Source organism: Coturnix japonica, chromosome 38 (assembly GCF_054131305.1).
Source record: "Coturnix japonica strain WE chromosome 38, WE-NBRP24, whole genome shotgun sequence".
NCBI classification, from domain to species: domain Eukaryota; kingdom Metazoa; phylum Chordata; class Aves; order Galliformes; family Phasianidae; genus Coturnix; species Coturnix japonica.
Genome location: NC_140700.1, coordinates 2824821 through 2839771, shown reverse-complemented (window position 1 = coordinate 2839771; position 14951 = coordinate 2824821). Strand labels below are relative to the sequence as shown.

General features: G+C 46.3%; 2 protein-coding genes and 1 long non-coding RNA gene across 4 annotated transcripts; 2 read left to right on the top strand and 1 right to left on the bottom strand.

Annotated features, from left to right (window-relative positions):
- Positions 1-1668: 1668 nt before the first annotated feature.
- LOC146754792 (uncharacterized) lies at positions 1669-4426 on the top strand. Its single transcript, XM_085527413.1, has 3 exons — positions 1669-1800; positions 2216-2388; positions 3648-4426. The coding sequence occupies exons 2-3, from the start codon at positions 2300-2302 to the stop codon at positions 4030-4032; spliced, it is 474 nt and encodes a 157-aa protein (XP_085383539.1). The 5' UTR covers positions 1669-1800; positions 2216-2299; the 3' UTR covers positions 4033-4426.
- Positions 4427-4601: 175 nt separating this feature from the next.
- Positions 4602-14909, top strand: STK38 (serine/threonine kinase 38). Of its 2 annotated transcripts, XM_015884910.3 has the most exons (14): positions 4602-4774; positions 5574-5706; positions 7205-7256; positions 7365-7487; positions 7629-7712; positions 8182-8305; positions 8443-8597; positions 9265-9367; positions 9781-9842; positions 10336-10453; positions 10620-10743; positions 11362-11457; positions 11686-11780; positions 11981-14909. In XM_015884910.3, exons 2-14 carry the CDS (start codon positions 5576-5578, stop codon positions 12109-12111), a joined length of 1398 nt encoding a protein of 465 aa, XP_015740396.1. In that variant the 5' UTR covers positions 4602-4774; positions 5574-5575; the 3' UTR covers positions 12112-14909. The 2 variants fall into 2 exon arrangements, with proteins under 2 accessions (XP_015740396.1, XP_032305127.1); XM_032449236.2 differs by lacking the exon at positions 11362-11457.
- Positions 7560-8310, bottom strand: LOC146754791 (uncharacterized). The gene is made up of 3 exons (XR_014938834.1): positions 8172-8310; positions 7940-8063; positions 7560-7697 (listed from the first exon to the last, which is right to left on the bottom strand). It is a non-coding gene; the product is annotated as an uncharacterized LOC146754791 (long non-coding RNA).
- Positions 14910-14951: the final 42 nt, after the last annotated feature.

Here is a 14951-nt window from a genome sequence, read left to right as displayed (position 1 = left end):
GGGAAGGAGAGCAGCCATTCATTAGCAGCTGCTTCACCAGCAGCTCGGGGGAACTATATTTACCAGCCAAGAGTGTGGTCAAACTGCTTCCTCTCGGCAGGGTGGTGCCTTTTTGTTCCCCATACCGCAGTCAGCAGCTGGGCTGTATTTCAGCCTGGTAGGATATGAGAGCATAGAGAAAGTGGGTGTTTTACACCAGAGAAGTCAGCCAGGCTTCTATTGCTGGTCAAATATAAGCTGTTGTGTGTGTGGCTGGGGTGTAAGCCTTAGAAATAATGCAAAGCATGGGATAAATCCCTGCAAGCATCTCTCCTTCACTGTGATTTTGTGCCAGTGTCTTTGCACTGAGTGCTTGTGAAAGCTTTGCTGTTACTGCAGTGCAGTTCTGTACCCAGATACCCCTTAGGGAGCTAAGAGGCATGAAGGTTCATTTTCCTTCTTTGGGTGGAAATAAATGTCCAGTGGAAGCACGTAGCCACAGCAATGCGCTTTGCTTGTTGCAGAATGCTTCAAGTGCCCATTTACTGAGCACTGCCAGCATCCCTGACCTACCTTGGATTAATGCAGACACCGCTAAGTGCGGTCAATGGAAGCCCATTATGTGACAGAGACTCAAAAAGTTCAGGGACAAATTAGACCAGATGTTTCAATCCTGACTTCAGTCCCACCTTTGGCTCATTAATCCTTAAGGATGTCACTATGAACATCATGGACAGATAATTCGGTGACACTGCAGGCTACCCTGGAAACTTAAGATGAGGAGCAGGCCTCTGCTTGAGCCACATTTAACAAATGTCATTTTTAATTGGTGACACACTTGGTACGCTTTAATGAGTGACACTAACAACTGAGACTCACGTCATCAAGAGCACTTATTTGATTATAGAAATAGCAGGGCTCACAACAAGCTGTCACGAGGAATATAATAGAGAGGATCTGATGGCTGCGAGGATGTATAGGGTGAGAACACTAACAAGGCCTGGCTGTATTAGCAGACATTGCAATGAGATCCACTCACCTGACACTGAATTTAATGGGGTGATGAGGCAGTGCCTATGGGGAATGAATGGGTAGCTTATGGTAACACCAAGCAAATGCTATCCTGTTGTTCTAGGGATCCTTTGTCAGAGAAGACCATCACATTCACTTTCATTTGCTTGGAGAAATAGGGTTTGATCCTCTTAAACAGACATAGTGGTTCAGGCTGGTCCTCCATATCCTCAGTATCCAACCTGTACTGAGTTACCCAACTAGATATCATAAAGTGAGTATCCAGACTTGCACCTCAGTGCTTTCAAATCACATCCAAATCTGTCTTCCTACCTGAGCTCCTGCTTGTGTTTGTATCACTTATTACATTTATATCACCCCACTTTGCAAACCCAGAAACAAATAAATACATCCTACAGCGCAAACAATTTCACTGACATTTGTGCCGAGCATTAAAATCTTATTTACCTTTATTTAGCTCATATTTTCTGCTGGTGAGTGTCCATTCACTCTTCCATCACCTCAAGGCACAATAACACAAAGAAACCCACCCAAACAATAACAAAACACCACACTTCCCCCAAACTCATCATCTTTTCCTTAGTCACAGCTGAACGCTTTAGAAGCCCGGATTTATCCTCATTGGAAATAGCCAGCTCTCTCCTTGCACTGATACGGTCTTAGTCACACAGAGCTGTGCTGACCATTGTTTCTGTGCTTCCCAGGCAGGTATATAAGAAGGTGAAAGGCACTCGCTGTCATTGCGACTGGAACATCAGAGACTTCACTGCCATCTCTATGAGACCAATGGTGAGTAGCTGATGCTGCCCTTGTAACTCAGAGGCGCTTTTTAGTTCTTACATGACTTGATGTCTGCGTGTGCAGGGCTGTGTCTTCATTCTCACTTGATTTGCACAGTGTAGACTTTAAGTCTTTTTAGTTTTATGTCATAAAACCCCTGTTTGTTTGGTCACATTTCTGCTAGGTTTTTTATCTTTTCAGTTCGAAATGAAATCATCTCCCACGCCTGCAAATGCCCAAGAGTTGGAAGCAATATATTGAGAGGGAAAGGAGATTTAGGATTCTCAGCAAAGAAATGCTTAAATCAACCTCTCCTTATCTGATATACAAGCCCATGTCTGATGTTATGGGATGTTCTGGGGTGATGTATCGATGTATTGCTCCACTTTTACTTGTGTTTGAAGGCTGAAATTTGTTTTATCAGGTGAACGAATGACAAGAGAAGGAAAAACTTCTGCTCCTACCTTCAGCTTCTTGTCCTGTTGATCACATTGGAAGAAGAAAGAAAATGTTCCTGCCCCAGAGATCCCTGCACACAGTTACATTCTTGGCAATCCTTTTTCTTGCCTGTTTTGCAACGTGTCAAGACACTGCAAAGTAAGTAAGATCAGCCTTTTGACTTGATATCACAAGCAGGCTGCTTGCTTTTGATTTAAGGCATAGCAGAAGAAACAATGCATGCGTTTCACTGCCTTTTATGCAGCACAGAATGGTACCCATTGCATTTTTAGATGCATGGATTATACTATATTCGGTGCCTTTTGAGATCCAAATCTGTAGCAGAAGCCTATAGCTGCAATGGTTGGTTTGGATGACGGTAACAGCACTTGTATTGTTCATGGGAAAGGTTTGATGATTAAAGGTCCAATTCCCACCTTCAGGATCTCATGGCTTGCACTGTCCAAGCAGGCTCTGGCTCAGAGCCATAGAGCCCCATAGAGCCCCATAGACACCCCATAGAGCCCCATAGAACCCCATAGAGCCCCATAGAACCCCATAGAGCCCCATAGAGCCCCATAGCTCTTTACCTGCACAGCCATTACTTGGGGGGGGGGGCATTAGGGGAACACATGGGGACCCATAATGACTCCACAGAGCCCCACAGAGCCCCACAGAAACCCATAGATACCCCGTAGGAACCCATAGAGACCCATAGAGGGCCACAGACACCCATAGAGAATTATAAGCACCCCATAAAGACCCACAGAGACCTCATAAAGACCCCATAGAGCCCCATAGACACCCCATAGAGCCCCACAGAGCCCCATAGAGCCCCATAGACACCCCATAGAGCCCCACAGAGCCCCATAGAGCTCCATAGACACCCCATAGAGCCCCACAGAGCCCCAGAGACAACCCATAGAGCCCCATAGACACCCCATAGAGCCCCACAGAGCCCCAGAGACAACCCATAGAGTCCTATAGACACCCCGTAGCACCCCATAGAGACCCCACAGAGCCCCATAGAGCCCCATAGACACCCCATAGAGGCCCACAGAGCCCCATAGACACCTCATAGAGCCCCATAGACTCCCCATAGAGGCCCACAGAGCCCCATAGACACCCCATAGAGCCCCATAGAGCCTCACAGAGCCTCATAGACACCCCACAGAGCCCCATAGACACCCCATAGAGCCCCACAAAGCCCTATAGACACCCCATAGAGCCATGGGGCTCAGGCATGGCTCAGACCCTGAGTGTGTGGCACCAAGGTTCTCTTCCATATCCTCCATAGACCAGACCTCCTTCCTCAGCACAGAGAACCTCAGATTGATGGATGCAAATGAGTGATTTTGAAACAGGGCCATAGAACCAGCCGTGCTTGTTTGCTAACTGAACCCTTTTTGCTGTTGCAGTCGAAGAGCAGTGACTGAGCACCAGCTCATGCATGATAAGGGGAGGGCATTTCAAGGGCTGAAGCGCCTGATGTGGCTCCACAACGCCCTGGGTAGCGTGCACACAGCCAGCAGCAGGGATATTTCCCTTCCAAATGCCATTTGGGATCCACAAAAGACCAGAGACCCCTCAGATCCCTACAACAGCATCAGCAGAGATGAGACTTCAAAGCAGCTGCTGGAAGTGATGGAAGACGAGCAAGGCTTCCCCCCTATGAAGAAGTATTTGCTGCAGAGTCTGAAGACCCCAGAGGTTGATTGGAACCCACGAGATGTTTTTGATCTCCTTCAAATCAAAGAGTTTGGTAGGAAGAGGAATCCAAGCAGCCAGCACTTTTCCCCTTAGCCTCCATCCAGCTCAGCTTTAGATACATGATGCTGTAAGGAAAAGCACTCATCCAAAGGTGAACTGCAAGAGAAAAGCAGCGTCTATTTGTTCCATTATTATTTATCAGTGTCCAGCATCCGTTCCCTATGTATCAGCGTCCAACAGGGAGTCATTTAAGGACCAGGTTCCCTCCTTAACAGGTAGAAAACCACCATCCAGAGCCCGGCTGTGTTTCCTCCTATAGGTACAGATGGCTCACGGCTCAGTTGTGTTATCCACCTTCATTCTGGGTCGGATTTAACCTCAAATCCAGCCTTTTAGAGACACAATTGCCATTTCCATCACACAGGCATGGCGTTTATCCACCCCCCAGCCACAAGGTGTTATAATAAAGACACCCCCACACCCTAAACAGCTCCGTGTTCCTTTATAAAACCCAAATTAACCAAATAACACAATACAACCCCAAAAACCACCCCACCTTCGGGTGGCAGCGCGCATGCGCCGCCCCATCAGGGTGGGCTCAGTGCTCACCCCGCCCCTCGAGTCAAGGGGGGAGGTGGGGAGGATGGCGGCGCATGCGCGGTGCGGCGGCGGCTCTTAGGGCTCATAGGGGTGGTCGCGGTGGGGGGGGGGGTCTCCTTTGGTTCTTAACGGGGTGTGCTCTATTGGCCTGGATCACATCCCTGCCCCCCGGGGTTCCTCCGCTGTGATAACAGAGGTCTGCTCCTCATCGCCCCCTTCCCAAGGGGGGGCTCCGGTAAGCGCTACCATCACCGTTTAGTGCCCCTTTAATGGGGGTGGGGGCTGCAGGGGGGGCTGCTCGTATTGCCGGGTGGGGCCCTTTGTCCGCAGTCTTGATCTTTATCCTTTCCCCCCCCCCCCCAACCTGCGATCGCTCCCACTTTGTTCAGTGGGAAGCAAAACCAAACAGCGCTCTGCTAGTGGTTGGTTGGGGGGGGGTCAATGGGAGTGCTGTCTCGCTTTGTTTTGGGCTCAAATCATCGCGTTTTGGTGCATTTCGGTGAGCAAAGTGCCCGCAATGGTCCCATATAAAGTCCCGGCTGCTGTTGTTGGGTGTGAAGCGAAGCTCAGTGCTCCGGATCTGGGGGGGATTCAGTGTAAATGGGGGGAGTCCTTCAAAGCAGCAGCATCTCAATCGTTCCTTGGTTGCTCTGCTGGGTATTAGGAGCTGGGTGAGGTCTCTGTGTTTGGGATGGGAGCTCATGGGTTGGTGTTAGCAGGGAAACACTAAGAAACTCATTGGGAACAATGAGTGCTTTCAGCGCTGCCTGAAATTGTGGGTTTTTGAGGCACCGTGTTTCTTAAGTTTCCTTCCCTCTTATTCTCAGGTCAAAAATGTGCAAAACAGGAAGCTTGACTTCACCTTTATTTTGTAAGACTTTTCCCTGCTCAATCTGAGCTCTGGTTGTTCGATTCTCATTAACACCCTATTAACATCCTCTCCGGTCCTTGCAATCCAGCATCTCCCTCCTGAACACCCCTTTGGTTTGAAGGTTGTTTGCTCTCATATCACCTGTTCCCTCCTTTCCTTACAGCCATGGCCATGACGGGCCCGACGCCGTGTTCCTCTATGAGCAACCACACCAAGGAGAGGGTGACCATGACCAAGGTGACGTTGGAGAACTTCTACAGCAACCTCATAGCGCAGCACGAGGAGCGGGAGATGAGGTAACAGCACACGGGGTGTGTTAAGCACATTTAAAACCTGTTATCATAGAGTTGGAAGGGATCTCCAGCAGTCATTGGGTCCTGCTGCAATGGACAGGGATGTGCAGCTCAGATCCATCAGGTCAGGTTATGGGAATGAGTAGAAGACCTGCTTGGGTTGGTCCCAGTGTGGTTTGCAGGTAGAAAGCCCCCCATCTTTCTGCTGTTTCTTTGCTGTGAGGCTGCTCCACCATCACCTGGCACTGCCTTTGTGCGTGGGTTAACTGAACCCATCGCACCCCTTAAGCTGCTTGGTCATAATATACCAAGTCATTGCACTGACAGGTGTTATCTTTGTTTTCCTTTGGCCAGAAGCTTCTAATTTGCTGCGTACCCTGGAGTCGTAGCACAGGGATGTCTCTGCAGTGCTCCCAGCTTGTTGTGCAGTCTATAATCAAGAGTTTTCTAAGAGTTATCAGTGTTTATTTGCCTGCAGACTCACAGCCAAAAACAGAGCTCGACCCAAAGGGATTGCTTGGTAACGACAGTAACTGCAGGAACCTGGATGTCATTCAGACATCAGGATTGTCTTGTGAATGTACTTTCTTCCAAGCTTCACATAGAAGAGAGATTGAGGTCTAATCCAAACAATATCACTGATTGAACTCCTGGCTTTGCTTTCCATGTGTGGCTGTGCAGGTTGGAGCTGAAGTGTTGAGGTGCTTAGGGGGGATTTCAGCATTGCTCTGTTGTGCTGAGCTGCCTTGTATTGAGTGTGAGAGGAGCTGTCTGGGCACTGCAGAGAGGGTGAAGCAGCAGAGATGTGCCTGATGGTGGAAGTGATAGCCCAGAATATTATCACATAGCAGCAGCTGTGCAGTGGCACAGGGGCCGGAAGGGGATCTCGCTGAGGGTGACTTGCATGTAGGCAGGGAATTTAGCAGACTTGTTGTGTTCCTTTGGTGCAACATGGACAGGGCAGGAGAAAACAACCCAAAGAAAACCCCAAAACTCACAACCTCAGTTCAGCCTTAATGCACTCAGTATTGGGAAGGAGTTCCCATAGATAATCACGCCCTGAATCCCTTTTTGACTCCGAACTCTTGTTTCCTTCTCTGCTCCCAGATACAGATGTGTCCATGGAAGAAGTGAGACTTTGATGCTGGAGTGTTTATGTAGGTTTAGCCTCACATCCAGCTGCTGAAGATAGGGGGTGGGAACTGACCTCACATCTCCTCGGCCTGTGTTCCATACAGTGACAGTGCACACCTCAATCAGACACATGAAACTCCAGCAGGTTTGGATTAGCAGCAGCAGAGATGGAAACTGCTGGAGCGTGGTTAAAGCAGCAGCAGGAGGTTCCTCGGGATTAACTTTGTCTGATTCTCCCTTATCTATCACATGCATTTATTACTCCCTTCACAGCAGGCAGAGACGGGATCTGTGCTGGGTTTGTGCATGGGATTGAGAGAAAATGTTCAAGAATTCAACTTTCTTCTGCTGTTTATCTTTCCTTAAGGCAAAAGAAGCTCGAACAAATGATGGAGGAAGAAGGCTTGAAAGATGAGGAGGTAATTAATGAGGGGAAATTCCTTTTAAGGGTTAAGTGAATTTGGTACCATCTACCATCTGTATTTGGAGTGACTGCAGAGCTGTGTTTTCTTCTCCTTGGACTATAGAAAAGGATCAGGAGATCAGCACATGCACAGAAAGAAACAGAGTTCCTTCGCTTGAAGAGGACAAGGCTCGGCCTGGAGGACTTTGAGTCTTTGAAAGTAATAGGCAGAGGAGCGTTTGGAGAGGTGGGTGCAGGAAAGATCCCTACAAGTATCTTCACTGCTGTTTGCTGGAGGGCTCTTTCCATTGCCGTGCACTGTATAATGACTTGGGTTTGTGTAGTTCTGGCTGTGCTGTGTTTGACTTGAGCTCTACGTGCTTTCCAGGTGCGGCTTGTCCAGAAGAAAGACACGGGGCACGTTTATGCCATGAAAATACTGCGTAAAGCTGATATGCTGGAGAAAGAGCAGGTGAATAGCTGCCTTAATTAGCAGTTAGGACCTGAGGGACATGCTGGCTGCTTAGTGAAGAGCTGGTTCTCAACCCAAATCCTTTGAGACTTACATATACGTACTACATATGTAATATTTGTAATGTAATATGTAGTGTCCCTTTCTGTATGGGACCCTATGGGTTGGTTTATGTTTCTTTGGCTTAAAATAATGGGGTTAGTGCTGTCTTGCCCTCCTATACGTACCTTAATGTGTGGCAGTCATTCAGGTGCAAGTGTCCAAAGGCAGAAGTTCCAATGAGATCATCTTTGATTATTAAAGGGTCTTTCAGTTCTGATGTGGAGTCGATGCTCAATAGGATTTCCCAGACTGGGAAAGAACAACCCAGAAAATATATCAATATCGATGTAATACTTGAATTTCCCTTGACATTAAAGTATTAATACAACACAGGCCTGTAATTAATGACACACTTACGTATTTCCAGGTTGGCCACATCCGTGCTGAGCGGGACATCCTTGTGGAAGCAGACAGCTTGTGGGTTGTGAAGATGTTCTATAGCTTTCAGGATAAGCTGAACCTCTACCTTATCATGGAGTTCCTGCCTGGAGGTACCTGCACTAAGTCCAAAGGCTGCTCTCCTTCCCTTGGAGGGTTTTTAATCTCTTAATTATAAGTGTGATTAGGGACTGGGGTCCTTAATCCTTCCTTTGATTTTTACCTTTGCTGTTTTGGGGGTTGTTTCTAGGTGATATGATGACACTCTTGATGAAAAAAGACACTCTAACAGAAGAAGAGACGCAGTTCTACATAGCTGAGACTGTGCTTGCCATTGATTCTATTCATCAGCTGGGCTTTATCCATCGAGATATCAAACCAGACAACCTTCTTCTGGATAGCAAGGTATGAACTGACAGCTTGCCGGGGGCCTGGTAGGCGGAGTGCTGCTTCTTGGCCTTTACCATGTTGCTGGGGGGGAGGAAAAGCCACTAAATCCATCTTCTGTTGTATTCCTGCCTCACTTAGGAGCTGTCTTGTGACTGTTGTTCAGCTATTCTTGGTTATTTCAGCTGCAATTTGAAATACACAGTTTCAGTTCTTCACTCTTGGTCAAAGATGTTTCCTTTCTGTCTCGCATCTGTTATGCTCGCCCTTGTCAGCTATCGGGCAGATGATCATATCAAATGTGAAGCACCTCACTGCTCTGTTAGCGAGACTGAAAGTAGAGATATCATCTCAGAATCAGGATGTCTTTCTGAAGGCTTGTCCTGTTATGTTTGCTTCTAAATGGTTACTGCAGGCACTCTACAGAAGGCTTGTCTTGCTGCCCTATTGCCTGCTACAAGTTGGCTTAAGGTTTAGCTAGTTTGGAACAGGGCTTTCTCAGGATAGTAGTGATGAGAACACGAATAACTCAGTTCTGTGTATGCATCCATTCTGAAGCTAAAACAAGGAGCGTAAGGAGCACATCTGTTCCTTACCAAAATAAAGGGTCTGTAAGAAGTGTACAACTTCACTTGCCATGGTAATTCTCATGCTGTTGTTGTACTTTGGGCATTTTCCTTTCTAGGGCCACGTGAAGCTCTCAGATTTTGGTCTATGCACCGGACTGAAGAAAGCCCATAGAACAGAGTTCTATAGGAACTTGAACCATAGCCTTCCCAGTGACTTCAGTAAGTGATTTGGCTCCAAGGTGGTATCTGTGGACTGGCTCTTGGTGCCCAATGGCACATTTCAGTGGGAACTTAAAGAGATTCTGTTTGGATCTAATAATCAACATTGCATCAGTTAACTTTAATATCCACCTTCATTTCCAGAAGTTTGTATTTCAGGTAGGCACTGCTGAATCCTTCCTTAGTAAAACAAATGAGAGCTCAGTATAACTTGCAGATGAGCTGAGTTCAGGTGTGTGCCCACCCATAACTTGGTGTGGTGGCCATAGGGGACAGTGGTGAGCAAGTGGGGATGGTAGGAACCTCTGAGGGCACAGCTGGGCCCCGTGGTGTTGGAAAGGAGACTTTAAGTTTGATGGTTTGGGTGTAAAATGGGGTGATCAGAAGGATTGAAACATTCCAATCCCCTTCAGCTTTCCAGAACATGAATTCCAAACGGAAAGCAGAGACTTGGAAGAGGAACAGACGGCAGTTGGTGAGTACAAGGCTGCACCCGTTTGGAGGTGTTCTCTTTTGAGCTGTTGCTCTCCAATAGCACGCCCTTATACATGGCAGGCATTAATCCACGGCTGTTCTGAACAGCTGGGAGTGGAGATTTGTGGTGTTTCCTTTTACAAAGGAATGATTTCTCTTTGTCCATCATCCAGCTGCCATGCAGTTGTGCATGAGATAGCACTGCACTGATAGCTGGTGCCTGCTGCCTAAAACCATTTCCAAGCAAACAAAGGGCTAATGATGACATGTAGACAAAGGTACCTTGCCAGTTTCCCCAATGGTATTTTAAGATTCCTTCATGTAAACAATTCAGTTTTGTTTTTTCTTTGCACATCTTGATAGAAAGCCTTTAAATAACTTTGCTAAAGGGTCTTTTAGCCAACCTGGTGTCTCCCTTGAAATCACTGTTGTTGTTCAAGTTCCTTATCAGCAAGTTTTATCTAATGATATGTAATTCATGGTATCTGTTCCAGGCTTTTTCTACTGTGGGGACTCCGGATTACATTGCTCCTGAAGTTTTCATGCAGACAGGCTACAACAAGCTCTGTGACTGGTGGTCGCTGGGGGTCATCATGTATGAGATGCTGATTGGTAAGAAATGAGCACTGCAGTGCAGGACATCAGCTGTGTCTGTGTGTCTGGGGTCAGGCTCTTAAAGCATCTTACCCTTATGTGGCTCCTGAGATGTGTTCTGGTGTCCTTCAGTAACTGAAGGAATTAGTTTTGCTTTATACATGATGTTTTTTCCCTCCTTCAGGTTATCCACCTTTCTGTTCCGAGACTCCTCAAGAAACCTACAAGAAAGTAATGAATTGGAAAGAGACCCTCACGTTTCCTCCTGAAGTCCCAATATCTGACAAAGCCAAGGACCTGATTTTAAGGTGCTCATTACATGGTTTGCCAGTTCATACAGTACTAACATAGCCAGCTTCACATGGTGGGGAAAAGCCCTTGTGATTTTGACTGCTGCACAGTTTATGCCCATGTATCAAAAGCTGAACTCCCTCATCAAATACATTTGTCTTTCAGAGCTCTCATTGGAGCACTGACTGCACTGTCGTGGTCTGGCAAAGTGGGAATGTTTCTACTTCCTATTTAGTTAGGAAGTGACTTCATCTTTTGGCCAGAACTGGCTACTGAACATAGCAAGAGCTGTGACGTGGTCTGTGCTGGAGCATGCAGCATCCCAGTGCATGCAACTCTTCCATGTTTATGTAAACACCTGATATTTTCAAGCACTAACCCATTTTCAGGATGAAAAATATCAGTGTGTAGCTTTTAGGCTTTATATGTTCTCTGTTGTGTGGAGGAGGACCACATCTGACCCGCAGCATTTGATGTGACGTTGCTAAGTGTAACTTCATGCTGTTGTCTTTGAAATGGGAATCTTCAGCCTCTATATGTTGTGAAACCGGTGCTGTCAGTTTGGAAAGCCATTCCATTTCTGGATGGGATGCTTTCATTTTTTCCCTTCATTTTCATTCTTCCTTCCATCCCAGATTTTGCTGTGAATGGGAGCACAGAATTGGTGCATCTGGTGTGGAGGAAATAAAGAGTAATCCATTCTTTGAAGGGGTTGATTGGGAGCATATAAGGTAAGATGCTTTATAGAAGAACTCGCTGCTAGTCCTGCTGAGCATCACCAAGCAGCTTGGCTGCCATTTTTCATGCTTAGATATGGGTGAGAGTATTCTAGGCTGTATCTGAAGCTTGCTAAGGTCTGGGTGCCATTGGTCCTTGAATCTGTTCAGTAATGGGAAGTGTTTGAATCCTGCTTTCTTCTGCCTTTGAAACCTTAATGTTCAATCTGTTCTTTTTGGCAGGGAGAGACCTGCTGCAATTTCAATAGAAATTAAAAGCATCGACGATACCTCAAACTTTGATGAATTTCCAGAGTCTGACATCCTGAAGCCAACAGGTAAATGCTTTGTGTATGTATATGCCCCATGTGTTTACAAAGCATGCCACTGCAGCTGTTGATTCAGAGCAAAGAATGATATGGAGTGCTTAAATCTGTATGTCTTTATAAGCTTCCTCTCCTGCCTGCAGTGCTTGGTACGTGCTGGGGGGAAACACTGCATTTCCAAACGATGACTTGTTTTCCTACTGTCTTCTCAGTGGCAACAAGCAACCACCCGGAGACGGACTACAAGAACAAGGACTGGGTTTTCATCAATTACACCTATAAGCGTTTTGAGGGCCTGACAGCCCGAGGAGCAATACCATCCTATATGAAAGCAGGGAAGTAATTAAGCTTTACCTGGGACAGCTTCTGAGCCGTGGATTTTTCTTTTTATACCTTTTTTGGGTTTTTACCCATAAATGAACTTTTTTTTTTTTTTAAAACAAGAAGTTACTTTTTTAAAGACAACTCGAGGGCTGTTACCTCTTGGAGGAGACTTCAGGATGCTGTTCTGTTACACTCTATGGCTGTTACAGAGGATTTGCTCTTTCTTGCACCATTGCAAACTCCCACAGACCACATGCCATCACTGCTGCAAGTGCTGCTTCAGGAGCAACAAGGGTCACAGTTTCCTTTCTAAACTCTTCACCAGATTTGTCCAGTCCTTTGGGAGATGGAAGCAGGCCTTCATGTGACATTGCAGAGCGTGTGATGTCCGTGTGGGCCCTTCACCAGTCCTGCATTGAGTGATAAACTCAACCTGCCAGTTCTATCAGCGTTTTCCTGGTTGCAAAGGACTTCAGTACAGAGGAGACAAAGCAATAATTAAAGCTCGAGGCAGGCAAGCTATCTAGGAGGAGACAACTTGTATTGCCTTAACTTTACTTTGTAGTGGTGGGTATCCTTTTTCTTTCCTATACGATGCTACTTGGAAGCCTCTTCAGCAGCATTTCTCAGCTCCGTAGCAGTGGCCTCAAGTTGCAGAGCACTTTACTTTTGGTACTAAAGCAGCGACCCCCTCAAAGCCATTTTGTGTTTTCTTTTCCTAAATTAAAAGCAATTGCACAACGCTTTTTCTTTTCCAGACAGCGCTAAGAGAAATGGGGAGCTTCTTCCACCAGGCACCACCAGTTCTCGGTTCTTATAGGACGCATCTATAAGCAGTGTGGATAATGAAGACTACAGCTGGATCCAGAGTTAGTGCAGAGAGATGGAGGTTAAAACAGCAGTGGTGGGTGTGTGGGTCCAGCTGGGTCGGCCATGGGCTTCATGCTGCTGCCATCTGTTGGCTGTTTTGAGATGGGCATCTTCATCGGTGGTTGAAAGCATCTTCTGTGGCCTTTTTGCTCTTGGTTTGGAGCAGAAGCCGCTTGTCCCTGTGGTCTCCAAAAGACACAGTGCCTCGCAGGGTCAGTAGGCTGTGGGTCCAACCACCCCAAACTCACATTCTCGCCTTGTGTCATTTATACAAGTTCCGATCAGGCTGCTCTCTAGGAGAGCCCCAAAGTGCCTTTCCTTGTCTGAACATCTCTGGACCCACACCTGCATTTTGGGAGGGAGGATTCAGCCCCACCTGAGCTTTTGGTAATATCTTGTTACCAATCACAAGCTCCATATTGGCCCTGTTCTGCACTTAGCTCTGCACTTCCAGTGACAGGCAGCGTTACCCTTTGGGTTTGCTTGGTACCAGCCTTGTAATTTGCAATTAGATGTTTGTAATGAGGTCTCTAAAAGCATTGATCAGTTAGAACTGTCTTCGGGTTGTTAAACCTTTGTTGGTGCTGAACACTAATGGCATAGCATGGCCAGAAAAGCTATTTAGAAACAAAATAGAGCAGTGTTCCAAAGCAATAGGAAGGCTCTGTTACATTTAGTCCTTACTTTCTAGATTAGGATACAAAAGAAAATAGGGTTTGTTGTGAATTTGTTTTAATAGGTGCTTTTAAGGACTCTTCACTTTGATGTCTTTTGAATTGAGTGCCATTGTGAGGGCCTGACTGTGGGACTGGAAGTTGTCTGTATGTAGTTAAGACTGGGTGGTGACTTGCTGCATCCTCTCCCCAACCACCCCTTGTGCTTTTGGGATGCGTCCCAGGGGTTGAACTATTTGCCATAAGCAGCTTAGATACCAGTTGGATCCTAGAGAAGCTGAAATGCAAGGACAGCCTTAATCCAAGCACTGCAGGCAATAGAAATTACTTGTGAATAAGGGCTAACTGAAGTCACGATCAGATTGTCCTGCCCTCATCCTGCAGTTTATTTTGAACCACTGGAAAACGTTGCCTTATAAACCACAAGGAAAGTGAGAGGTATCGATACTTAGATATTCCCAACAGCTTAAGTTACTGCCTTAACACTTCAGAAAGCAAAACCCTTTGAAGCTGCAGGGGATGAGGATAAAGGATTTGGGGGCAGTAGTGGCATTGTTAGCCCTTTAGTAAAGGGACAGATGGACATTTTATGTATAAATACCAAAGATAAGCTGGACCACTCTTAAGTTGTGACAACTTGCTGCGAGAACCTCTATAATAATAATTGTTATACATTTTTAGTACTTGTGTTTTAAAGTCTGAAACCTCAGTTTTGAGATAAAGCTTTTATAAGGCGTTAAGGAACAGTCGGGTACCTCATTTCTGTGCCTTTCAGTAGGAGCCACAGGGCTGCATAGAATCCTCTGAAAGCCTTGGACATCCCTTTCTCCTGGTAGGTTTTGTATCACAGTCACACCTGTATCATTGTTCCATCTCTATTAGCCAAACCTTTGTATTAGCTGCTGGTCTATGGCTTGAGCTCATGTACATCTCTTTTCAAGCTGCTAAGCAGGGCTGTGTTTGTTGACTGCATTTCTTTTTACCCAGCTGGACTTCTAGGAAAGATCCTAACCTGAATTTCCAATGCATCTGAACTTGAACTGTGCTGCCACTTCCTCTTTCTATCATAAACCTGCACCAAGTGTTTCTTATCACTGTGCCCTGACTCTGCCTTAAGCTGTAATTTGAAGTGTTTTCTGTAAATACATGGAGAGCTGTTACTGAATTGCACTGTAGAATTTGGCAGATGTATCGAGCGAGGGCAGGGGAGCCAACTTTGTATGGAACAATCTTTGCATTGGGGTATGTAAATAAAATCCTCTTAGTAAACACACATTTGTCGGTCTATCCATTAAATGCCACCTTGGCTGCTTAG

Excerpts from the sequence above, each read along its gene's own strand:
- LOC146754792 (XM_085527413.1), top strand. The coding sequence starts at position 2,300 with ATGTTCCTGCCCCAGAGATCCCTGCACACAGTTACATTCTTGGCAATC. Across the intron at positions 2,389-3,647 it reads ACGTGTCAAGACACTGCAAA|TCGAAGAGCAGTGACTGAGC; the intron begins GTAAGTAAGATC and ends TTGCTGTTGCAG.
- STK38 (XM_015884910.3), top strand. The coding sequence starts at position 5,576 with ATGGCCATGACGGGCCCGACGCCGTGTTCCTCTATGAGCAACCACACC. Across the intron at positions 9,843-10,335 it reads AGAGGAACAGACGGCAGTTG|GCTTTTTCTACTGTGGGGAC; the intron begins GTGAGTACAAGG and ends TATCTGTTCCAG. Across the intron at positions 11,781-11,980 it reads TGACATCCTGAAGCCAACAG|TGGCAACAAGCAACCACCCG; the intron begins GTAAATGCTTTG and ends CTGTCTTCTCAG.